Consider the following 25,602-nt stretch of genomic DNA (forward strand, 5'->3'; position numbering starts at 1 on the left):
TTTGCACTCACCAGGGACAACCTCCCTTCCCTCCACCATTCTCCCCTGGGCTGCAAAACCAGACTGCCCACAGGTCAGGGCTCATTCCAGAGCTGGGGCCAGCCCGCTTAGCCCAACTGCTGAGGAAGTGGCGATGTATTTTCAAATACTGCACTTTAAGAGAGAGATACCAGTAGGTTAAAAATACTCCTTAAAATCAAGGATGTGGAAATCCAAGCAAGCTTCTCCTTCTGTTGTGGACAGTGAAGTAGCAGCATGTATTAAAAAACAAACAAACAAAGCGGGGGAAAAAAAAAATCCCCCGCAAAATTTGCCAACTGGTTTACTGAGAGTAGAGCAGCAGGCGGCACACGGAAAGGGAGGCCACTTCTATAAAGCTTGAGATCATCTGTACAGAGCAGTGCACCGGAGCTCCTCTGCTCAGATGGGAAAAGTCATGGCTCAACGAAGTGCCACCAGAAGGAAAAAGCTCCTGGTTATGCAATTCCTATCAATTCACACATCTCTGGTGGTCATCGCCTGCACGCAGATGACATTTTGTCCTACTCGTTCAGAACTTGCTTGTTTTCTTTAAAATGCAAAGGCAGCTCGGCGGTATTTAAAGATAAAGCTATCTCCAAAAAACGCAGACTATTTAATTAAGTACCTACATCTAAATTTAGCAGGCCTAATTTATCTGTTCAGGTTCAAATACGTGGACTCTGATGCACCTACAATACATATGCTCAGATAGATGCGAGCACCAATGAAAAACTTTTCAGGAGGTTGAAAGCTGGGACTCAGTCTGCTGCCTTCTCTGCTCCCTTCCCCTCTCCTCGTAATAGCACGTCAAATTGTTAATCAAGATTTCGTTCCTACAGCTAATGCGTTTCCCCTGTCGTAATTGCTGTCTAAAATCATGACTGCATCATAAACGATACTGCAATGCTTTGCATTATACATTTATGTTAAGTTATTATCAATACAGCTTATATACAGGGCATTAACTATGTAATATATATTTATTATTCCTCCGTACAGAAATTCTATTGATTTCTTTCCCATCAAGCGCACGCTACTTGACTGCAAACTACCAGGTTTACAAAGGGATTAGACAAAGTCTTTTCCTACTCTACCTTAAAACCCCACTTTTCTTTTTATATCCTGGCAGATATCTCGCAGTTACAGTGGGAACCACTCACCCCAGTAAATAACAGCAGGGAGAGATTAAAAAAAAAATAAAAATCTTACATTTTGTCCACAAAAACATGGAGAACAAACACCCCCCAAGGCTCCAACATAAAATCCTGCCTAACCTTCGCAAGATTTAAGTGTGGGTCTCAATTTAAGCATATATTATAGCACTCCAGGTGACTTAAGCATGTCTTTTTATGTGGTTTAAGCATGGGTAAGTGCTTTTTTGCATCAAAGGCTCTGGCCAGGCAGATTCCACCAGACCCAAGTGCTGTCTTGAGGCAACGCCTGCACTTTTGTCCTGTCAGAGGCAGCTGCTGCTCCCACCTGAGCAGCAGCAGAGGTGAGTGTGTATCAGCCCCTGGGCACCCCAGGTTTGCTGGATTAGCCCCAAACTCTTCCAGAACTCCTCCAGTCCCAAAGACCCACTCAATCAGCACATGGCAAAGGTTTTCATCTGCCACTTGACTTCTCAAACCCTTAGGCCTAGTAAGATGTTTTGGTTTCCAACCAATAGTAGTACTACTACTAATAAAAATAAGCAAAAGGAGAATGTATGCACTGAAAGCTGCCACAAAAATGGTATCTGTATGGTCAGGGGGAGGAAGCACTAGCCCATGAGAGTGGTTCAAGTGAGGTTTCCCTGCTGGAGCTGTCACCTGATGAGCAGCAAGTCCACCCCAGCCCCAGGATCAGCATCCCAGCATGAGGTAACGTGTTCACCCCACGGGTTTGCTAAGCCTGGGTTTGGCCAGGTCACCCAGCAGCAAGCCCAGCCCCTTGTGCAGGACGTGTGTGTCCCCCAGGCTGCTGGTCTCATTCAACTGTGAGCAGCTCCAAGGGAAAGCTCTAAGACTCACTGTAAAGGGTCCATAACCTTGTACACACGAACACACACACACACACCCCATGCTGGAGAATTATTCTTGCCATCTTCCCCCAGTCAAGAACAGTAAAAAGACTGATTTCCAGACTTGTGTTGTGTTTTTAAGAACCAAGGGCTGGAAACCAACATCAGGAAGCACCACGACACAGCATCACCAGCATCCGAGGAGCAGAGGGAGAAGCGAAACAACCAAGCCCACCTTTCCCCTCCCCAGCCACCTGCTACCCCCTGAATGGAAAGGGAAGAGAGAAGAGTTGTCAGGTAACATCAACATCAGACGCCACGGGCAGTCATCAGATTTTCTTTCAGCTGCTTACCAGTGTGGCTCCTTTTATGTACCATTAGCACATTGGGCCCAATGCAAACCATGCCACAGACGTCACATTTCAGTTTACCATTCGGAAGCCGGATTCCTCCCTCGCTCGATAGCTCCTGGATCTTTCTGTTATCCGCCATCTCGTTATTCTCTGTGAGGGGCTCTTCCAGGCTGCTTCCTTCATCATGAGCCCTGACCTCATCTTCCTGACTCAGGGGCTTCCTGTCAGATTCCTCATCACTTTGCATTTCTAGCTTTACTGAATTTGCTGAAATAAAACAAAAATAAAAATAAAAAAACATTAAAAATGTGTACTTTCTAAGTTCCCAATTAAGGTACGTTGCTACTATTACCAGTACTGAAGCAGAGGCTGAAGGCTCAAAGCAACACGAAGGCCTTGCGGTGGTAACAGCTGCACACATTGTGACCCAATATTTCCTCAAGAAATTAAATTCCTGGTTTTCTATCCCTATTTTACAGCTTAGAGACTAAGACACGGAGCGATCCAGAGACCTACCAGAAGCTGCAGAGACATGACAGGCTTAAAAATTGACCTCCTGCTGCTCAACGTGAAACACAGGAGCCCCCCTTCCCTTCGAGGGACGCAAGCACATGGGCAGGACGGAGCCAGATGCCTCCCGCCCCGAGTTAGGGCAGCAAGCCCCAACCTTCCCAAAGCCACAGCTCACAGAAATGAGCACACTTTGCAGACAGAATCGTTCAAAACGCAGGGACCTGAGGGAGCAGGGCCGTGGCAGTAATCTCCACAGCACCCTGCCTGCACAGGCACGTCTCTGAGGGGAGAGCATCGCCACAGGAGCCCTGAGTGCTCTCCTGCCACCATCTTCTGATTCACCTAAATGGGACGCTGCCAAGGCAAACAGGTCTGAAGCGAGAGGTACACTGCTGGCTTACGTATATCTGTGAAATTAAGTGCAAGTCAAGAGCTTTCTTGTCTGCCCAGTCAGGCCCATGGGCGCCCCGCTGATTTCTGTGACCCTCATGTCACAGGGCAAGTCTCCTACAACTAGCAAGAGCTCGTGGGATCAGCAAGTCTTGAAGGAAAATCACGCTTTTTTTTTTTAAGCAGGGGGCCTCAATGCAGGGGTGTTTTAACCCCCCCGCCCCCAGCCACCCATGTTTCAACATTTCCACGGTCGGTGGAAACTGCCGAAAGGCCTGCCCCACAGTCACACTCTCCACCCGCACTGCCAGCCAGAAGGCGAGCCCACGTGCCACTTTCCATAAGCCTTGATCCTGCTGAGGGGTTTAAAAAGGAGGTGATTCAGCCCTCGTACCTAAGCAGCCTCTGACCTCGGTGCTAAGGCCATTAGCCGATGGCAGCAGGGGATCTGAGGGCAGGCGCGTGGCCTGGGAGCGCCTGGTGTCCCCCAGAGCCCTGCTACAAGTGCCCCAGAGCAGCACCCACCACATCTGAGAAATACACAGGAGAATTAGAAAGAAGTGTGTCTGATCACTGCGAGCCATCACGCTTTCAAACAACTGGCCTGATAGTGTCGGAAGAACTAACCCCACTGCTTCAAACTGCTCCTTCATCCCTTCTCCTCCTTCCTGCCCCCAAATTTATGGTTACAGAAAACACAAGGTTCAGAGACCGATGTTGCAATTCTAAACCATGGCTCTTACTACCAGACAGAGCGTAATGAAAGGGACGAAGGCACCAGAGACCAAACGACGTGAAGACGCTGCTTTTTAATCATAAAATGGTTGAAATTCATCTTCCACTACTCACTGAGGCGCTAATGGGAGCACAGGAATGGAAGCACGACTGCAGCAGAGCCCAGCCCAAAGGAGGCCGCGCATCACAGCACAGGCCCCGTCATCACAGCACTTTGCAAAGCTCTGGAGCAGGCCAAGGGGAGGCCGGGCACAATCTCCGCCGGTCTCCTGGCCAGGAGGCCGAGCAGAAGGGAGGACGCTGGCAGGGAGGCAGCCGAGGTCCTCACCCTGTCTCCCCGCACGAAGCACGTGTTGGTGATTTATGGACAGCCTGACTTTAGAGCTAAGGAATGGCAGTTCTCTCTAATAATAGCAGCCTTTTGGGGTATTCAGCAAATCGGAGAATGGAGCCTGAGTAAATGCCTCGCTGTCCTCAGGAGCAGGATTTAATACACTTGGCCACACAAGTAGCTACAGTAGGGCCAGGAGCAGTGTCGGCGCTGCTCACCCGAGATCCCGGCTTGCTTCTGCAGCACCGGGCATTCTCCTTGCACAGTAGTGCACAAAATAGCCGAAATACTTCATACCAACTGTGTATATTTATACGTACCCTCAAGAGAGAGAAAGCATCATATCTTACGTGTCTTCTTGCGTTACTTGCAGAAATTTTGAGCTCTGTTTCTGACATGGAATAATAATCACTTGCCTGCAGCCGTGCCCAGCACCAGTAGCTCCCATCCAAGCCTGCGGACCTCTGGCCACTCAGCCCCTACGAAAGTGAGGCTGTAAGAGCTTATAAAACTGGCAGATCGCTTACTTTATCTTGCCCCAGTGTTTCTCGCTGCCGAATGCTGGCGGCTGTCCAGCAGGACAAGCAGCACAACAAAGCGGAGCGAGCCGTTTGCTGCAATACGACCTTCCAAAAACACGCAGCGCTCCCAAAATCCAGCAGACTGAGCTCAAAAAGCCCACGGAGCTTCTGAAGCGCCTCTCTTAACATCCCAGCTATTGTGCAAGGTTTTGCAGGCTGGTTACCGTCCTCACTCCCCTCACCTTCACCCGCACGCCGAGCACTGCCTCTGCCATTCTCAAAAGCCCTCTGTTAGCTTGTTGCTGCGCGAAGGTTTCCTTGGGCTGGGACTGCTCGCAGGTCTCCAAGGAGGGGATCGCTGGTGCAGCAGGATCTCCTCGGCTCTTTGTCAGGGCTTGGCTAATCAGGTCATCCCCGCCGCCTTGCATCACACTGGTGCACGGCTGTACACAAATGGGCGCCTAAACTGCGCACACTATTTTCTCTGTTCTCAGCCAGCCTTTGAAACCAGTCGTTTTTACAGAACTGCCTTTGTTTTCACCTCCAGCCGCAAACTTAGAGAGCGGAATGAACCCTGCTACAAAGGGAGAAGAAATATGTAAGGGATGTTTACGGCTACGATGCATCTCTCGCTATCTCCACGTCAAGCTTCACCCCGGGTTCCCTTGCCTTTCTTGCTCACCCACTTGCTAAAAGTGGCAGGCTTTCTCATTCCTTGGCAGAGCAAAGCATAAATAAGTAAATGGAAAAAATTTAAAAATTTTTTGGCACCTTTCCTAAAAATCACAGCAAATGAGATAGCAGGGATGAACTCTAATCCAGCTTGCTGCAAAAGCATGAACTTGCAGTCAAACCATTTCCCTCCAGCTAATGCAAGTGCCTCCCACTTTTCCCCTGTCCAAGGCAACATCTCACAGAAAACACACACAGAAAGAGAGATGAGCAGTCTCAAAAGCTTCTACCTGTGGATAAGAGGCCAGTGGCAAACGTTCAGCAGACCACACGGCAGTATTTTTTTCCCTTTTTTGTTCCTTTTTCTTTTTTCCTATCCCAGAGCAGCAAGCAGATCCTGAATCACACCTTACCCTGAGCGGCCAAATTGAAAACAATTATTGTTAATGTCTCCTAAATGCTAATTGAACTGCAATTCCCTGTTAAACTGCATTTTGGCAAGTTTTCAGTACCCAAATTATTTACTTCACCCACAAATTGGCGTAGCTACACACCAGAAGCTAGAAGTTCCTCGTGTTTTGTCCTCTATCCTAGAAATTTGTTTCAGTCAAAAGTGAGATGTTTGTGGGGAAACCAAACCACCTCCCAGCTTTGCTGAGAGATGCGATGCCCAGGTGGGCAGTAAAGGACAACTCTGGTCACCTTGTCTTAAGCAAGCAAGGCAGAGGGCAATTCCTGCTCGGGAACAAAAATCCATCTGTCCAACACACCAGGGAGCACGCACGCAGCAGGACTGTGCCCCTCCGTCTCCTCCGCTGTCTGCTGTCCTAGGTCGTTGCTTATTTTGTCTGTGGGCTCGGAGAAGCAGGCTGGCCGCTGTCACCAAGGGACTGTGGTCTCCAGCTGGAGGTTAGCTTTCCTGGCAGCGGCAGCGCGCCACCGGCCTCTTCCTGCTGCCCCCGGAGCAGCAGAAAAAGCAAGCCTGACCCTTGCCTCTTCCCCAGCTCCTCTCCTCTCATCAGCAGGAAACAAAGCGTTGGCCTGGCTTCAGATCCTCATCCTTGAGGAGGCAAAATTCGAATCTGCCGCCCCCGAAGAGCCTTGGGGTGGCTCCGTGGGCGAAGGCAGCGAAGGACGGCTGCGGCTCAGGCGGACACGATGTGTTCTCTGCCCGGCCCCGTGGGACACAGGGGGCAGATGGCACAGCAGCTCTCCCAGGGGCTGCTGCAGATTCCCCGTCCATAACACAAAAAAACCACAATGTTTGCAGCCAGGGTCTGCCCTTAGCTTCAATGTCAGTCCCTCTGGAAAATGGGACCAGGCTCCAGCAGCTACAGGCAGGTACAGCACAACCTGCTGCACATCGCCTTGCCTGTGGCCAGCCAACCTCGCTGCTCCATTCACAAACTTCTCCTACATAGTAATTAACCACATGGCTAATTGGCAGCTCAACACAAACAGAAAGGACACAATTTCTTCCCCTTTTCCAACCTGGGTAGCTAGTTCCTAAACACAGCGACGCTCAGAAACACAGCCCCTCTTCCACACTACTAAAACCACATTTTTTTTTTGAAAATTCAAGGTAAGGAATGCCAAAACCTGGAAACAATGAGCCCCGACTCTTACTCTAAGAGCACTCCAGTAGCAAAAAGGGTCCTTAAGGAGGGTGTTTACACCTCTCTAGGAGCGAAGTGAGACTTCAAGGCATGTTTCAACATACTTTCCTCCTGGAAGGGTACAAAGGAGTCTCAGTGAATAGAAAACTCCATCGCTGAGTTCCTTGCTGCTGGTACAATTTGGCTCTTAATTAATGAGGCTTTTCAAGTCAATTTTGCTCATATTGGGAGCTATTAAACGTGTAAACAAGGGAGCACCGACACATCTACTGAAGTGAAGCTGTCTCTGGATGGAACAAATGAGGGTGAATGTCACCTGCAAAAGGAAGGGGAATTACCCGAGTCAAGTGACAAAAGCCTGAGCAGGGCCTCTTACGTTACACCTGGACATCCCCGATGCTGGGTGTCAAATTTGTTTGTCACGAGCTGCCAAAAGATCCAGCTTCTGGCCACCGAGCTACTGCGAATCCTAGCCGGTGACACCATGTTGTCACACCGACTGCAGCAGCGCTACGGCCGCTCCTACCAGTTAGATTGAGCCGAGGAGTTCACAGCTAATAAAAAGGAGGAAGGGGGAACACAAAGATCTGAAAGCACCGTGCCGACTCCCTTTCTGCATGCTACAAATGGGAGCCTTCAGGCATGCCCACATGGAGCTGGTTAACGTGCCAGAAATTCAGCGAGAAATCATCGGCTTATTTAGGCAACCTCAGAAATTTTTAGTTTCCCCGTTGAAGGATCTCAGCTTAAGCCTGCTACCTCTGAAACCCATTTAAACCTTCGCAGAGCGCGGCTGAGTAGTTATTTCATGTCTTCTGGAGGTGTTGCGTGCACCAAGTGTAGACTAACAGGTCTGTTACACCCAAGTGGAGCTTAAATTAGGATGTGGCTGCCTCGCTAAGCCAAGCTTCAGTCAGGCTTTAGCTGACACAAGCCGTGGTTGCCACGCTCCCGTTCCCCACCCCTTCCCCTGCTAATCCCTTCTGCTGGCACCAGCGCTCGGGGAACTGGGCGGTAAACCAACACCAACCCTCCCGAGGAAGCCACCTCTCTTCAGCTGGAGCGGGGCTCCTGTGCCACCACGGGAAAGGGGGGCTGTGGGAGGGCAGGGGGAGCCCACCTGGGCTTTGGGAATTTTCAAACCCTGATGGTTTCAATGATTTGAGCCTCATTCAGCGAGAACCCTGCTCCAGCCCAAAGGATGAGACGCTGCCTGAGCAGCACCTCGGTACCAGCGTGGACGGCGGTGTCTAGCCCACAACTTGCCCCGGATGGCCAGAGCTGAGGCATGACTGCCTGCTTGCTCACGGCGAGCCAGCCGTGCTGCATACCTGCACCTGGCAGGGGCACGAACTGCTAACCCAACAGACACGGCTGCTCCGTGTCGCAAGACTCCTCTCCAGAAGAACCTCGGGCCAAATTTCACCCGCAAATGCACTTATGCAACTTGTACTTACACGAGTGAGAGTCATGTATTCATATCCCAGGGTAGCAAAAGCACTTCTGGTGACCCATCCTCCCCCTCCCTCCTTTCCCTCTGCTTCCCAAGTAACTATGGTGCAACAAATATTGTGCTGAACACAACACCAGGCTGCTGCTGCCTGCCTTCGGGTGCAGGGAAGAGCCTCCTTGTCCCCACACCCTTGTAAATCCCTGTGCAATGTCAGAACCTGATCCCCAGGGAAGAAAAGCAGGACGCAGCGGTGCTCGGCTACAAGCTGCCGTGTCCTCTGCCGGTGCCTGAGCTCAGCCAGTTACTAGGGTTGGAGCTGTGGATGGTTTTTCCCTAAGGTCAAAACCTTGGATGCCTGTTTGCTCTGCTCCTTTTGGGGTTGTTTTGGTGGGGACAGAGGGACAGGGATTTTCTTTTTCCTTCTCTCTATGAAACATGCTTTTCTGGTTGACTGTCACCTAGCAAACTTTCTGCGTTTAAGCCAAACCTGGTCAGTGCCTGCGCTCCCCTGCGTACCGCAGCCACCAGGACTCGCTGCCGTTGTCTCGCTGCCCCGATGCTTGCTACCGGCAGGCAGGTGATGGCTGGGGGGCACAGGGGCTGCGGTGTGCAGCAGGTGTTCTCCGGGGCCCCTTTTCATTGTCAACTCTGGTTTCACAGCTCGGCTGAACTGCGGGAGGCCGGGCTCAGTGTCGTGGGTGGTCTCTCACAGCCCTTCCCCTGGCCGATCTACAGCCAGTCCCTCACTGCCCGCGGCACGCGCGATAAGTGCTGGAAGCCGGGCTCCTCTCTCAGCACTGCTCCTTCTGCCTGCAGTACAACTACCTCCAAAGTACTCTGGAAAGCAGGGATAGGAGGAAAAAAAAACAAAATCAGGCTCAGCCCTTTTGTGAAACTCTGTCTCTCATAGCATTAGGATCATGAACACCTTTTTATGTTTAAGGCTGCTTCAGACTCTACCGAGGGAACAGAAGAAACCCACACTCATTGAGCAGCAGCACAGCATTCACCTCTAAGAGGATTTTCTAAGAGCCCGCTGAGAGCTCTGCGTGGTACCCAAACCTGGAAGTTTGTAATGGAAAATGCTGACAAACTTCAGCTATATCTGGATCATCCCGTATAAACAAAAATAAAGTGATTTATAACATCCCTTCAAAGCGACCAAAACCTCATTGCTCACTCATTGTCATCTCTGCTTCTCAAAAAGTGCCCGACTTCCTAAAATGCTTTCCAACATACGCACGGAGTAGTAATTATAACAGTAATGGCTCTTTCATTTATAAGGAACTTTCCATCAGGGATCTGCACTAGATTTGAAAATAGAGCCGACAAAGTTCCTTGAAGCACATGGAATGACTTCCAGGGTCTGGACCAGGCCCTTTGCTTCATTTTCTGGCATTGTCGCTGCATTTTTAGCACCAGAGACATTACTTTAAACAAGAGAAAGGCTTTGATTACACAGCTACACTATTGGATCCTTCACGGCTTTCAGGAAAAGATGCATTTGTCTTTAATTGTACCAGCTCTAAATCATCTTAATGCAAGCTGACCTAGCCATGTCCTCCTCCTCCTCCTCCAAAGGAGGCGCCTCCCCTGACTCATCAGCCCATGGAAAATTATAGGATAAGCACCTGTCACAAAAATATTTTCTGTCTTTGTCACCGAATTGTAAAAAGAGGATTAACAAAGAAACCTGTCTCATTTATTTATTTGAGGCAGAGCCTTGTCTGTGCCCTTGGAGGCAGGTGACTGCTGCCAAGCCGGGGCAGCTCCCCAGGTACGGGAACCCTCTGGTGAGGGGAGCGACGACCCCTCGCAGCCCCAAAGCACCACACAGGGACTTCTCCCCCTGTGTTTCACAGTCACTGCCGTGTTGGGCTCCGCCGCGATGAAAAGCAAAGAGGGAAAACAGTTTTGCCTGAGCACGCTGTGACTGCGTGAAGTTGAATGAAAACTCTTAAAAGCCAACAGTGCCTTTGTAAGCGCCGCGCTCTGTCAGCACGGTGCTGCTTTGAGCCGGGTGTTTTCACTCGAGACACACCATCAAGTGCCTTTCCCTTATATCTTCTTCTTTGCTGGTTCAGATACCCGGCGGGGGCCGGGATTTTCAGCGGGACCCCCTCACATCCCGAGCCCCCAGCAGTATGCAGGCAGGACCCGGAGCACGCAATTCCCCTCCATCCAAGGGTGCACATCAAAGGGCTGCTCCTAGAGCCGGCCACCAGTGGTATTATATGGACTGCAGGACGCAGCTCAGTCCCTTGGCTCTTCCAGATTTAAAGGACAGAGCATTTTACAATCAATTTCCCTTTTCAGAAGTCACTTTATGAATCCAAATCCGTTTAAGCCCCAAATTTAATATATTAAACACGGGGGGAAGGGTATCTCTGGTGCCTCCTTCCCACAACTTAAAACACACCAGCTATTAAAGCAGCAAGATATTTAAATGACTATTCATTCTAATTTTTTTTATTTATTTTTTTTAAAGAAATGCTAGGCTTTCACCTGTATCATTATTATGTAGGCAGTGACAGATGGCAATGGAAAAATATAAAATAACTCTTAGAGTATTAACTTTTTTTCAGTACCGTATGTGTCAGATTCTTTAGCATAAATAAATGGCATTGCACAGTCTCATTAAATCTATACATCTGTGTAGTAACTTGCAATTTATGGATATTTTCTGACACAATGTTCAAACCAACAGGTTTAGCTCACATGTTTCTTTTCTCACCATGCCATCTCCAAGTCACCAGAAAAGCAAACAAAAGCAAAACCCTACAGTAAATATTCCCGAAGAACTCTACGAGAAGATTTGCCGTTCATCAGCTGCACACTTTTAAGGGAATGAGAAAGGAAGAGGGTGGTGGGGCCACGGGAAGGAAGGGGCTGGACGGAGGTGGCAAGTAAAGCCTCGTTCAGCCTGGACCTTGTCCCCAAAGGGAGTTTCACTGGGACACAATGAGCTGTCATTGGGAGCCCTGCCTTTAATGTGACAGCCCACTGGCACAGGGCGGTGAAACGAGATGCAGCACCATCAACTGTTGCTAAAGATTCATTAAAGACTTGATCAAAAGCTAAAATCCATGAACAGCCACAAGGATGGTCAGAGAACAAGCCCGTGCCCCAGAGGAGCACGGCAGCTCCACAACTTCATTCCCGACTGGTTTATTTTATAAGGTACCTCCTTTTTCACCTGCCACGGTAGCACCTTGGGAGCTGCTCTCCAAAGATCTCCAGCAGATCTGAGAACTGTTAATACCTCCAAAACAGCCCAAACAGCAGGAAATGCTCCTGCCGAAACATCAAGCCACATCTTGCAGACGAATGCAACGAAAGCTCCATTCTGGCATTAGCTGCAACTTGTGCACACCAACCTTTTGTCTCCCCGGGTGAAGGATCTGTTGGAAGCTATTTACGTACTGGCTCCTTTCCTCTAGGAGGAGCTGGTATCTCTGCCTAAAATTAAGACTGCTTGACACTTCCTACGATAAGGCCCTGTTTTTTACTTGCTTCTCTCTTTGCCAAAAATGATTTAGGCTGAAATTTGTAGGAAATATTTTTTTTTTTGTGTGCGTGAAATTGCCATCACAACAGCTCGCCTGGCTCTGACCAGATGGGAGCAGACACCACCGCTGGCTCTTCAGTTAAAGCGAGTTGGTCCATGACTGGCCAAATTAATGAATTTCTGCAGATTTGTACAGTCTCCTTCAACCCCTCTTACCCTGCACCAATCCCTCTTCAGGTACCTGCTACCAGACAGAACAAGTAGCATCCAAGCCTACCCTGTTTCCCCTCACTAACAAGGGCCAGCACTCCCAGGGGATCCTCCGACCGTTCCCCAAATCTCATCTCACCAGTACGCCTCTTCTACTCTATCAACGCAAGAAATGCGAGATCCAGAGACACGAAATGCCACCAACATACCTTACTTCGTTTTTGAGGATGGGTCATGTGCATTTAAAAATCATTATTCACTGCAATGAAAAGAGGGGGGGAAAAAAAAGGAAAGAATCTGGCATCGTAAGAGCCTCGCTAAAGCTCTTTAAAGTGCATAATTCCATCACCGTACTGTACATAGCACACAATCTCTGAGGGGTAATTATCCATGGCTTGGAAGCCAGTGTGAATATACGCACAGTAAGTCAATATGATGTTGTGCTTGCTGCTGCTGCTTCTCTTTTTTCTTTTCTTTTTTTTTTTTCTTCTTTTTTATATAAATCAATTTTAATTGTTGTGGATCTATTTCTGCTAATAAAAGAGAGTGAACCGATTCTGGTCGGATAGATTTCTGGATACGGAAAATGAGTGAGCAAAACATGTGAGAGTACTTACTGTATTACCAGAAATATTTATAAATGGCTCTTCCCTCCCTCGGCTGGCAGAATATCAAAGCAGCGAGGAAGCAGCACGGATGGCTTTTGAAGGGATGGAGAAAGCACAAGTCCACTCCTCCATCAACATGAGAAAGCGATGCCACAGGGCTCCAGCAGAAGCGCCGACTGGAACTGCTCTAGCAGTAACATCTCCCCCTTGACAAAGGGCGAGCGCTTGTCCGAGGGCAAGCTGCACTAGCAAGGATCACAACGAGCCTCTACGGGGAATATGCAACGTGCCTGCTGGGCTATGCCAACAGAGCTGGAGAGCAAGGCTTTTTCTCTTTTTTTCCTTTTTCATTTTGGATAAGATTCCCAGGACTGTCTGTCCTTCCAGCTGAGGACTGTGATATTCCACATAGGCTCGATGCCAGCAAGACCAACCTAGACTCTGGGCTTGACAGTAATGCCGCCTGTTCCACAACACACCACGCTCCCCCAGCACACTGACACCAGCAATATAAAAACACAGAGGTGTTTTCAAGAGGCACATTTTCAAGAGGCACGTGGAAAAGCATCCATGCCCTCATGTGAAACTTTGGCTGGGACAGAAATTTGCTCCAAATTTGGCTCTGCACCAGGCACTCCCGCAAACAGGGTTTGTGCACAGGTGTGCACACACACATCCCTATACAGGGATGCAGATTCCTGCCTTGGATGTGTGCTTTTGGATAACTGCACGCAAAGGGATGAAGCTTTCTGCAACTGGATTAACCACATGCAGACAGGCCAGCCGTGGCCTGCAGATCTACCTGGTGGGACCAGCCCCTTGTTGGGGGGCTGAGCTCCCAGCTGTCCCCGTGCCCAGCCAGGTAGCTGCAGACAGCTGGGCTGCAGCAGCGCCTTGTTCCCATCGGAAGAGAGAAGCAGCAAGGCACACCAATTCCCAAGTCAGCTCGTACATGTGAAAGTGCCTGGGGGGTCCTGATTCAGTGCAATACTTAAGCAATCACCGATCTTTAACGTTAAAGTCAACAGGACTTTGGTACATACATAGGTAATTACATGAATTCATCACTGGGCTGAACAGGCATGTTCCAGCTCACAAAAGCAATGAAAGGACATTGTGCAGGAAGAACGAAAAGCCTTGAGGAAAGGATTAGTAGTGTCACAAGTTAAACATCTCCTCCCTGATGACATACAGGATCGGGTCAACTGTGCAGACAAGCGAGAACACTGCAGCATGAAGCTAGAGGTGGTAATAGCCTGCTCCAACTACTGCCTGTAGTAGCAGTTCAGATAACAAACAATACTAACGTACAATAAACATTTTTAATAGCTTTCCTGCAGAGAGGAGGTTGAGATTTTTTGTGTGTTTAACTGCACATTGTTCTACTCCACATCTACTTGCCTATTTTAACTTACCTGGCAGATTTAAGTGTAAAAAATAACAATAATTTTCTCTCTATAACCAACCTCCGAAATCCTGCAGCTCTTGCTTTACAGTCCCAAAAATCATAACCTAGGAGGGCTATAACCTAATAGTGATATGCTGTCATTAACAGTCTGCTGAATTACAACAAATAACATAAAAGGACCTGAGTGGCAATGCTGCCCCACACTCTTAAAAATAGATCACAGAGGTTTGGTGACAGTATGAATGTTTTCCAGTTATATTGTACTAGGTAACCAACCATTAGTTATGACCAGTCTTGATCTTGGAAAAAAAAAAAGTATCAAAACGCGTTATTTAAAAACTCTTCTTAACCTGCACTAAATATCCAAGTTCCTCGGGTGATTGTCTTCTCCTAAGTCCAGGAAATATCAAGAATTTACAGTAGGTCATTTGAGCACCTTCGCTCACAGTGAGCACAAAGGAGTTCGGTGCCTGCTGAAATAATTGCCAAGCAAGGATGAGAAAAAGATATAAAACAGATTTATTGGCTGTCTAGCAGACTTTACATTCAATTTGCTCTTGTCACATTCTCATCAAGCATAGGTACCTGCACAACTCTAGTTGCAAAGGTTACAGCCAGAACCACGCCAGACCCAGCTAGCTCAGTGCCAGATTCGATCAGAGGGGTTCAGAAAGGCAGCACGCATACCCGCAGGTAGGACGTATAATTTTATATATCACATGTGATGCTTCATTTATCTGCTTTCATGTGTGTATCGGATTCATTGACTTCCTTTAATGTTCCCAAACATTCATAACCACTGTTATTCACGTGCATACGCTCAAGGCTCTTTGCAGAAAGTGACTTGTTCATATAACCAATTCCTTGTTACTACTCTGCTGTTTCTTGCCTGGGGCTTTGGGAGCACTGGCTTCCTTAAAGATATCGCCCACTGGGGATTCTCTCTCAAGGGAAAGAATAAAGCATCCACCATGAGGCAGAGCCTGAGACACTTAAAGCTCAGAGGTTTATTTTAGGCACCCGCACCCTGCGTGTACACGGAGGGGGAATGTCCCAGTCTCCAACTTTCAGTTCTGGTAGGAGACATAAGGGAAGAGGAGATTTTGCATCGACCACGGAAGGCAAAAAGAAAGAAGGAATCATATGGGTTAAAGCAAACATTTAGTTTGCTATTAAAATAACTTGAGTTGACTCAAGACATTTATTTGAGCAAAGAGAAAATAAAACATTTTGCAAATTGTGTAACCTCCCTTTCAAGGGCTGGCCCTTTAGAGCTCAAATAGATCATCTTCAAGCAAACATGGAAACATTTTCTACTTTTAAGCAGCAAAAGCCATTTCAATGTCAGGGAAGTGTTTTCTCCCCCAACGTTTTCATCAGACTTGACTCAAATTTCATTTTGGTCCCGCTTGCAGGCTGCCTTTTTGGACACATTGATTGCTTGTTGTTTCTACCTAGCAGTTACCACAGCAGGCTGGAAGGATGCAAACCACTCTCAAGCTAGTCTCCTGCATCAGGAGGTAGGGAATGCGTTTAAGTCTAGGAATTTTTGGAACAGGCATCGTATAAATAAATAAATAAAAAGAAAGAAAAATCACAGAAATACAACTAAAGCCACCAAAAACTGAAAAACAGACATGTGAAGCATCTCTGTGTCCTCAGCTATGATGACCATGGCACGGATATGTAATATCTGCATTTAGGAAAGCCCCTCACTTCTCTGAACCTTAAACCTCCACTGCAAGTCAGCTAAGGCACCTCTGTAAGCCTTACTCAGCACCTTGCTGCCCCTGGAGATGCCTAAACAAATCTTTACACCAGAATCTAGATCTCTTTGCAACTCAGATCATCTACAAAACAGGCTGTAACTCCTTACCTTATGGAGGTTCAGCGACAAACTGATTAACAGTGGAGATTAATGTTTGTGCACTGAAGTCACTGGAAGTAGAAACAAATCCTAAAGCAGCCCAAGTGGCACACACTGCTTAGAGGAATCCCAACATTTGTAAAGCAAGTGCCTTCTCCATCAGAGAGGAGATACATCTGCCTGCAAAGAAACTTGCACAATTTTCATTTCATATATTTTGGCTCAAGCTAGTAGTAGCAGCCTGCCTCTCCTATGAGCCCTTCAGAAAAAAATCTCTCTGTACATCCTTTAAGTTCTCCACTCTTGGGTTCAACAGAACTGATGAACAACTTGGAATGTAAATTCTTGCGACAACTGAAGTTTAACACAGGCTGCAAGGAAAAGAAAGAAAGGCAGGACTTCACATATGTTTGCACAAAAGAGAAATTGCTCAAATAAGTGGGAAAAAAATATATCTTCTAACACTAACATCTTATAACACGACCGTGCCCGTTGAAATGTCTTTCACAAAGACTGTGCTGAATCCACAAGTCACTATTTCCAGTGTTGGAAGCATGGCCAGATACTGCACGAAGGAAAATTAATTTGTGTCACTACAGCGAGTTTTTCTTACACTGCAAACAGAATATATTGATAAAAAACAGAATCTGGATGTTAATTTAAGACAAAATATGACATTAATAGTAATTTGGCAAGAAAAAACCACTACGTCTGCTAAAATATCTATTTCAATAGACATGGAACAAAATCCTACTTAGTCCTTAATACATTTTATCCTCTCCCTCTAGTTAAACACAGGGCATGACTAGCGCTGGCTTTAAACGGGGGTTTTATTACACAGAAAATGTCAAGGCTGTCATTGAGAAAATCCTGAAGATGTAAGGCAGGCCCCAGCTCCAGCAGAGTGAAGAACCCTACCCCCTTTGGGGTCTTCAGTGACACTTGAAGCATTTGCTCAGACTGAGTGAGCCCAAGCTCTCTGTGGCACTGCTACACCCCCTACCTTCTCAGCTGGCAAGGGCGTTTTGATCAGGAATTCCATCTGGATGTTAGAAATCTTCTCAATTTAGAACTCACCCAGACTTGCACACATCTGCAAGACGCTTTGATTTCTAGACACCAAAGGCTTCCTGCAGGAAAAAAAGCTTCTGCGAGTGGTTTCCCACCCACTCAAGCAGAATGGCTGGTAACAGACCCATTTCACCAGTGCTTTTGGGTAGAAAAGGTACTTTTATATATAGATAGATAATATAATATATACACACACACTATTTATATACATGCACACATGTTCCTGCTGGTGAAGCTACACTCTCTCCTTCATTTGGGTTTGGTTGTCCCTGCCCGAAAACATCACAGCATCCTGTACCCATCCACCTTACAGCCCAGCACTGCAGGCTTTCCTGAGAAATACCTGTGATGGTTCATTTGGCGTCTCTTCCTGCAGCCCTCCCGCTACCATCAAGAGGAATATTGCCAATGTACGTTATCAGAAAACACAAGCCTTGAAGAGCTGCCAGTTACTTTCCCTGGTGGCACCAGAAGTGCTGCCCCAGGGCTTTGTTCCTATCGCATCTTCATCTGCTGGCGAGAGACGTTTGTGCCAGAGCACTGCCTTTTGGTACCTGGCAGACGCCATCAGCCACTGGTGAGTCAAGCAAAAGGCAGGACTGAAAATGTTCTGGGTTCGACCAGAGGTTACCAACCTTCATTCAGCCAAACGCTCCATCTTTGCACAAGAAAATGGGATTATTATCCTATCTGCCTTCTTTTTTGGGGGAAAAAAGGGAGGGCAAACTTTCAACCTTCTTAAAAAGGCAGTGAGCTTTCTGCATTCCTGACCTTTCACTCGCAGAGGGAATGCTGATTTCTTGCTGAGCTATGGCTCTGATCATCCTTGCCAAAGCTAAGATGTACACGAGCTGGCTCACCCTTGTTTCCACTGGCTGCTGGAGCATGCCAAAGAGACTGTGTGCCCTACTGCCTTCAGCACTGAGCCAAGCAACGTGATACTTTTCAGAACCTTATATAGCACTTGAAGAGCTGTATAGGGGAGCTCTGCACAGGATGGCATAGAGGGCAGCGGTGCAGGGAAGTTGAGAAATGTCTTCTGCTTTTGCTGTCAGGAAGATCAAACGGTCAGTTTGAAAGTGGGGCATGATAAACTCCCTAAATTTTTGGAGTCAAAAGTTAGTTGAAAGACTAGAATAACACGGAGTAGGAGGGGGAAGTGGATGTGCTCACCCAGAGACAAAAAAAGCAGCTTTATTCAAGCACTGCAGTATGACAATCATGCATTGCAAATGCCCCAGTGAAGTGAAAATGTGCAGTCGATGCGGGAGGCCCGAGGTTTCAGCACTCACAACGTGAGCCAGCGAACAGAAGCCCTGTGGGAGCCGCGTTTGGCTGTGCCATTGCTCCAAAGAAGCCCAACAGGAAACACTCGTGCTGAGCTACTACCCAGGAACACCAAAGCTGCTGTTTGAAGGGCCGTGCTACCACCCCTTCCGTCAGAGCTGTGCCTAGGGCCCCCAAACGAGGCCAGGCTCCTATCCTGCTCAGGGAGCACGAAGAAAAAGTGCAGCAGCAGCAGCAAGGCAGGAGGTCTGTACCTGCAGTGCCCTGCCCATTTATCCATCCTGTTACTCACTGTGCTGCCAATACATGACATAACCCTACCGCTCCAATCTTTATTTCAAAATTAGTAAAGAAGCATCAGAGGTTCATGGCATGCTCCTTCCAGCACAGAGCTGGGGTGCTCTCTATCAATATCAGCACAGACAGGCTGTATCTTCAGAATTTGGCCCAAGATGTTAAAGGGTTATTTTAAGGAATGCTTCTTTTTTCCCCCCCTCTCCATTTGTTTGTTTTGGAATTGATACCAGGAAAAAAAAATGTAACTAGGAAACAGAATACATAACTGCCTGAGGTGATGTACAAGAAGTTTCTTCGCATTCTCTGACTCTTTCCTGGTTAAAACCAGTTCGCCTGGGGATGGGCCAGCTGGGTTTCTGCTTCCCTTGCTTTCCCAGCATCCCACACACTAACGTGACCTTCATTAACTCAACACAGCAACTGGATCCAGCTAACAAAATCCAACACATGTAGGCACTTGTCCCCCTTGTCCTCAAGGGTAGAGAAACAAGGATGCAGTTGTTCCCAAACTGGCCTCGCCGTTTCCAATCCTCATCCTCGCGTAACCGATGCTATCGGGGCTGCTCGCTGCTGGCCAAAGGCTGCAGCAGCTTCTTGGAACCAAACTCTGCTCGCTTTCTGCTCTCTGCAGAAGGATTAACCAGCAGCTGCTCTCTTGAGGAAGCGTGGACCTAGGGAGGGAGCTTCGTGCCAGCTTACAGCAAGGGATATGGAACTAGTAGCCAGGCTTCTGGTGGCTGGATGGCAGAGCGTTTGCTGGTGACAACATGGAGTTGTCCCAATTAACAAAACAACAACCAAGCGACAACAGAAAACCTCCGAACAGTAGCAACCTGGCAAAGCTGGAAGGAATTTGTGGGGTGAAGGAGGGAAAGATCCAGGCTGCAAAAAACTGCATGTCTTGAGATGCAGCAGAGATAGTGGGGAAGGTACTGCTTACAGACCGGCCTCACGTTATTTGTTCAATCTCTTCATGTTTTCAGCAGAAACTCCGCTAAAAAAAGGCCAGTAGCTATTGGCAGCAGACAGCAGGACACCATTAGGAGCTAAAATAAATAAAGTAAAAAAAATAAAAAGAAGGCTCTCTCTCTAGATCGTACCAATGCTCACGAGCACAGACCCAGCCGTGGCAGGTCGTGTATGCTGCCTGCAATGAAACTGCTCCTCTGCACTGACAGGCTGGTGAACCTGAGAAGCTTCAGCCCTAATAACTCAAATGTTGAAGTCTGCACCTGATCTAGAGCAGACCACTCCAGCTAAGCTCTGATAAGCTCTTTGCTGTATATCAGGCTGTGCTATTACTTGTTACAGGCCTCCTCCCAACAATCTTTAAACGCCAAATTGGATCTTCACCAGCACGCAGCCCGTCGGTGGAAGCGGCCCTTTGCACAGTGGCTGTGCTGTCCCAGCTACAGACCCGGAGGCAGAGCTGAAGTCTCGCTCCAGATGAAGCCTGAAGCCTTCCTGAATCGACTCGGCTGTAAATGGATCTCTGCTTTGTCCGAGCCAGAGGCAGCTGGGTGTGCTGCCAGCCCAGGCAGGAAGGAGACAAAAGCTGGCACAGCCCGTGCTTGGGGGCCAGGTGAGAATGAGGAGCACCCTCAGCATGTTACTGAGCACGATGCAGGTGTAAAACCCTCTCAGACTTAGGCTCTTTCTGGCATTCCCTCTTAAAAATCACTGAAAGCTCCACCAAGGCCACAGACCAAGTAACCAGAACAGAAACAGGCAATGGGAGATGGCAGAGGTATGAAGTACTTGCACAAGGAGCATTAGGGCTTCGGTGGGGTTGGTCAGCTCAGTTCATTGTTCCAGCAAAGAGACCAGTGAGAAGTAGAAGTGTTTCTTCATAACATTCAGTAAATACCTCTCACAGCTCTGATCCTTGGCAAGGACTGTATGTACCACAGCAAAACCAGAAGGAATAAAACAGTATCATCCGACTTGTGCAGCAGTAGCCTGGTAGGCGAGATGCCCACCTGCACCACTCCAACATCGCTGCTATCCCCTAAGCTTGCACCAACAACCCGCACCAGGGTCTTCCTCTCTGCCCCTCGCAGATGTATGCCAGAGTGACCAGACCCCAGACTGTGTCTCTGCCACCTGAAATGATGGAGAGTGCTGTCACCTTGATCCCCAGTTTCATCTCGGGTGCAATCATCTGGCGGTGCTCCTCCATCACGCGCAGGAGCTCCCCGCGCAGACAGTGCCCGGCTGAAGCCGTGAAGGTGGTTACTGCTACGAGCAACGAGCATATCAAAACAACCGCTGTATTTCAAGTTACCAACATGAGAGGTGGCCTCACCACGCTCAAATTCCAGAAGGGTTTTGTGCCTGCATTCCCATCTTTGTCCTTCCCCGTGGTGAGTTTAACCATCACCTCCCCGCTCCCTGCTGCCAGGGCAAATGTATGCCACCTCGCTTTACACATCTAACAGCCGGTTAGCCAAGTCCCCCCTAGCACTCTCTAGGCTCCCTGTGAAGTCAATCCAAATAAATGCGCATCTCCAGAGGGCAAATAATTTCATCCCACCTAATCTGCGAGATGATTTCTGGAGGAGCCTACCGGAGCTGATGAAACGACGAGTTTGAACCAGCCATCTAGCCTCTGCACCGCTGAGGCTCCTGGAGACAAATTCCACGCAGAGAGGACTCAGCTCAGCACACGACTCCACAGAGCCTCAGACAGAAAGGGGAAAAATCTTCCACTCATCGTGTCACCTGAAGCCCTTTATTTCTAAAACAACAGCCTTAAATCACCTTCAGAGCAAGCCATCCTCACTAGACAACGAGCAAAGCTGGGTCACATCCCTACGCCTTTGCACCTTCCAGGTGGCTGAGACTCCCCATCACCACCTCTCCTCTACTTTACCCCTGTTTTGTCCCCTCAAAAACCCTCAAGGACATGGCTCGCCCCTACCTTCATTTCTGTGTTTTGCACATGATGCTGAAGTCGAGCCCTTTTTACCTTATGATAAGCCCTGTTCAGATTTGAGGAAGTTTTAGGCAGAGTATTTTACGTTAATAGAATTGGTTACTCCTGATTCCCTATTAGGGATCAAGGGTGGATTTATGACAGAAAAAAGTATCTTGTACTTATTTCTATTACTTTATTGATTCTTGGAGGAATAAATAATAACTACCTCAAACTGGGACTAGGGAAAGGTGATGTGCATTTCTCTTCCACATACAGCCAAGTTCTCCAGCAATGCTGGTTTTAATAATGCCTGAGGTCTATTCTTCCGCTCTGCAGAAATAAAAAACAGACCCTTTTCTTTTCCCTATTTCCATGGGAGAAGCAACTACAGAGAAACAGAAGTGAAAAGCCATGGAGAGGCACACACTCATAGGAAAGCTTCAGTATACTCCAACTTCACAACGAGGTTCCAAGCATCCACACCACACACCGTATGATGGCACAGAAGCTCCCATCAGTGCTCTGTGAAACAGCACAAGGCAAACCACCAGTATCAAAGCAGGTATGGTGGTTTGAGAAGCCCAGAGCCAGGCAGGACTCAGACACACGGAGGTCAGAAGAGGTGTTTGTGATCTCGCCTGCCCTCTCTAGCCACAGAGCTTCTCCCACCCGTGCCTGCCCAGAAGCCCCAGCCCGCTGGCTGTCACCTTTCCCCAAACCACTCCGGTGCCACACGCAGGTAGTTCAAAGGTTTCTACCAACTCGCTTCCCTCCCTTGTAAATGACGAGCAGGTTACGTACACAGCTCCTCCAAGGACAGTCCCCAGCTCTAACGGTGTAACCACGGCAGTCAGCTCTGGATTCACTGCAGGCACCCCGAAAATACCAGCACGTGGCTGCTCCTGGCTGTCCACCACGCTTTCCACCCAGGACACCGAGCAAGGCAAGGTTTAATCCCAGGCTACAAGGGAGGAGGAGAGCTTGCTGCTGGAAAGCAGCACATCAGCAGGAGCTGGATTTTTTCCCAGCTCCACCAGCACTGCGAGGGCACAAGTCCTGCAAGCTGGCTCGCACAGCTTCCCTGCCCAACAGCAGCAACCCTGTAGAATGGACCCATAGACTGAATAGTGACGAAATACTCTGTGTTTCCTTAAAGGGGAAAAAAAGAAAAAGAGAAAAAAGGGTCCTAAAGAAACACATAGGGAATTATAGAAAATATCTAATCAATACCCAGGGCATGAAAAAAAATCTAGAAGAAAAATCTTCCTACAATGAAATGTGATGGAGCAACAGGTTTTCTGTGCTACTTAAAGGGGAAAAAAATGACTATTTGGCTTATATTAAGAATGGCTGGTCTTAGGTTAGATATTACTCTAATAGGCGTTACCACCAGTTGGTTTCAGTGCTGGAAAACAGATCCATGCTCCCTGCAATAAACTGACGGCTGTGACTCTCAGGAAGCCCGAGGTGTGGTCCTTGCTGGCAGGTGGTGAGGTGTTTGTTTGCCAGCCTGTACCCAGGTGGAGGAAAGGTGCTAATAAGGTAACGCTGCGGAAGAAGAGCAAAAAGTGAGAGACAGGATCCCCTGAAGTGAGTTTCCCACATTCAGTGGACATGAATGTTTCTGCCATGTGACCAAAGCGTGTGTCTGAGCAAAAGGAGACCCGCGGGCCAACGGGGCTCCTATCCCTCTGCAGTGGCAGGCACAGATTGCTGACCTTCGCTATATCTCCTTCTTCAGAGCTGCAGGTAAACAGATTTGGGAGCAAAGGAAGCACAGAGCACACATACATCCTCCGGACCAACTACGGAGTGAGTGAGGACAATCCATGCTTTCCTATCAGACTGCTAACAGCCACCAGAAGGTATTTACGTCCCGTGTGATGCCATGCGTCCAAAGATTTGGAAGGGATTTAATCAACTACTCTATCCAATGCTCGCCGTGTGAGGCAGGTGGGGAAACACTCGCCCTTTCCTTGCAGAGGCGAGAAAAATGAAACAGAAAGGTGAAGCAGCTCGCTGAAGTCTGCCCCATGAGCCAGAATGAGATTTCACCACCTCCTGCCTCCCAACCCTGTTTTCATTCCTGTAGACCACAGCACCTCTCAGATCTGCTCCAGGTGAGCAGATAACACACGTGTACTTCATACCACAGAGGAGGAAAAGTCATAGCGAGAAATGACTCAAGGATTCAAAGGTTTGGCGTGATTTACAGCTAAGCACCCTGGGAACGGTGGAGGCTGATGATACTCGAAAGTGAGTATGTAAAAGAAGAAAATGAGGACTGGGGCAGAGGTGCTGGGCTGAGCACAACAACCTGACTGCAAACAACTTTTCTCACTTCCCCAGCGCCCTCAGAAGCCTTCAGACACAAGGCAATTGGCATTTCATTCACAAATCCCTGGTACCATGCCCAGCTAACAACTCGGCACCCTCTCTCCATGGCCAAAGATCAGTTAGGATTTTCAGGGGTGGAAAAAAAAAAAAATCTTTATCAATGGCATCGTTCCTTAGGGCACTGCCAGCACAGACACCCAAGGGATGCACAATTAAATTCTATTGTCCATAAGTCTTTTATAGTGGATTTCCTATGGTTTTTGGTTGCTGAAAGGTTCAAGTGACAAAAGCCAGCTCAGACTTACCCTTTGTGCATGTTGTCCTGCTTCTGACCTCCTAAAACACAACTGCTAATTGCTCCTAGTTAGAAACAGGAAGCTTAATTAAACTGCCCAGCTCTACCTCAATAGCGAGGGGCACTGCTTTCCAGCAATATCTCCCCCAGCCTCACCAAGTTGGACTTAGAAAATAAGTCTCAGACTCTGGAAAGAGAAAGCTATCATGCCTAGACTTAGAGCAGTTGGAACAGCACAAATACTCCAAGGTGAAAGGCGGTATGGCCGGAGGCGCTGAAGAAGTTGCGATGCATGCTTAACTTACAAGCCCTGAAGTTACAGGCTAATTTCAGTACTTGGTGAATCTTAAAATAAAGCCTCCATGGAAGCCTTTTTAGGCTCGTGGCCCTCATTTGTGTCTAACTGAAGAAATGAAAACTATCATTATACGAGCCTCGCTCTGGAAAAGGCTTATTCCCAAATAGATCCTATTTACGGGCCAAGCTCTACCCTCCCATGTTTACACGCAACTCCTATAAAAAAATTAAACGCTGTCCCCTGAAGATCACGAGATCCTGCAAATACACCCAGCCTCCTGAGCACGCTGGGGCTGGCCGGAGCCAACTGGAAGGAAAAGCCTGGGAGCTTTACAGAGAGAGGCGGCAGCACCCACGGCTCCCTTTGCACCGAGCTGCTCTCGCGGGGTGGCTGCGGGCATCACAGCAGTGCCAGGGCATGGTGCTGTCCCCTTCCGTGCTGATACGTGGGCTAACTTAAAGGCAACCCAAGCAAACCTACAGCTGCTGTCAACCCTCCAACTGCAGGTGTGCTTTAACGGAGCAGAGGACCCCAAATTCCTTCAAAGAACTAGCCCTTAACGGCCTAATTTCAAATAGTAACATTTTTACCTATCACAGACTAAAATCTAGGGTTACAGCCAAATAACTGAGGTCCCATTGCCATAGGAAAGGTGCTGTATTTAGTTTAAGATGTTAAAGAGGACAAGCGTTTTCCTCGCCTCCCTGAAACACCAGCTCAGCCGTATCTTGGTGAGCCAACGTAGCTAAGACCCAAAGGGCATGCCAAAATTTTACATCGAAACCATCGCCTTTCAGAACAGCAGACTTCTTGCTGAAAATCATTTCCAGTTTCTGTAATTAAAAAAACAACGTATTTTTTTTAATGTAAGCCAAGCTGCCTGGTAGCCCTC

The 25,602-nt window shown here is 48.2% G+C and overlaps 1 protein-coding gene across 2 annotated transcripts in view; it reads right to left on the reverse strand.

Moving 5' to 3' along the window:
* The window catches only part of IKZF2 (IKAROS family zinc finger 2), a gene marked incomplete at its 3' end in the record, with an annotated part of 106,440 nt that overhangs the window by 45,669 nt on the left and 35,169 nt on the right, over positions 1 to 25,602 (reverse strand). For both annotated transcript variants that reach the window (XM_084288924.1, XM_084288923.1), the window contains one exon: positions 2,377 to 2,643. In XM_084288924.1, the coding sequence (XP_084145050.1) occupies positions 2,377 to 2,643 (267 nt within the window). The remainder of the gene's footprint in view (positions 1 to 2,376; positions 2,644 to 25,602) is intronic.

This window comes from Netta rufina, assembly GCF_964035555.1.
Source record: "Netta rufina genome assembly, chromosome: 6".
NCBI lineage: Eukaryota > Metazoa > Chordata > Aves > Anseriformes > Anatidae > Netta > Netta rufina.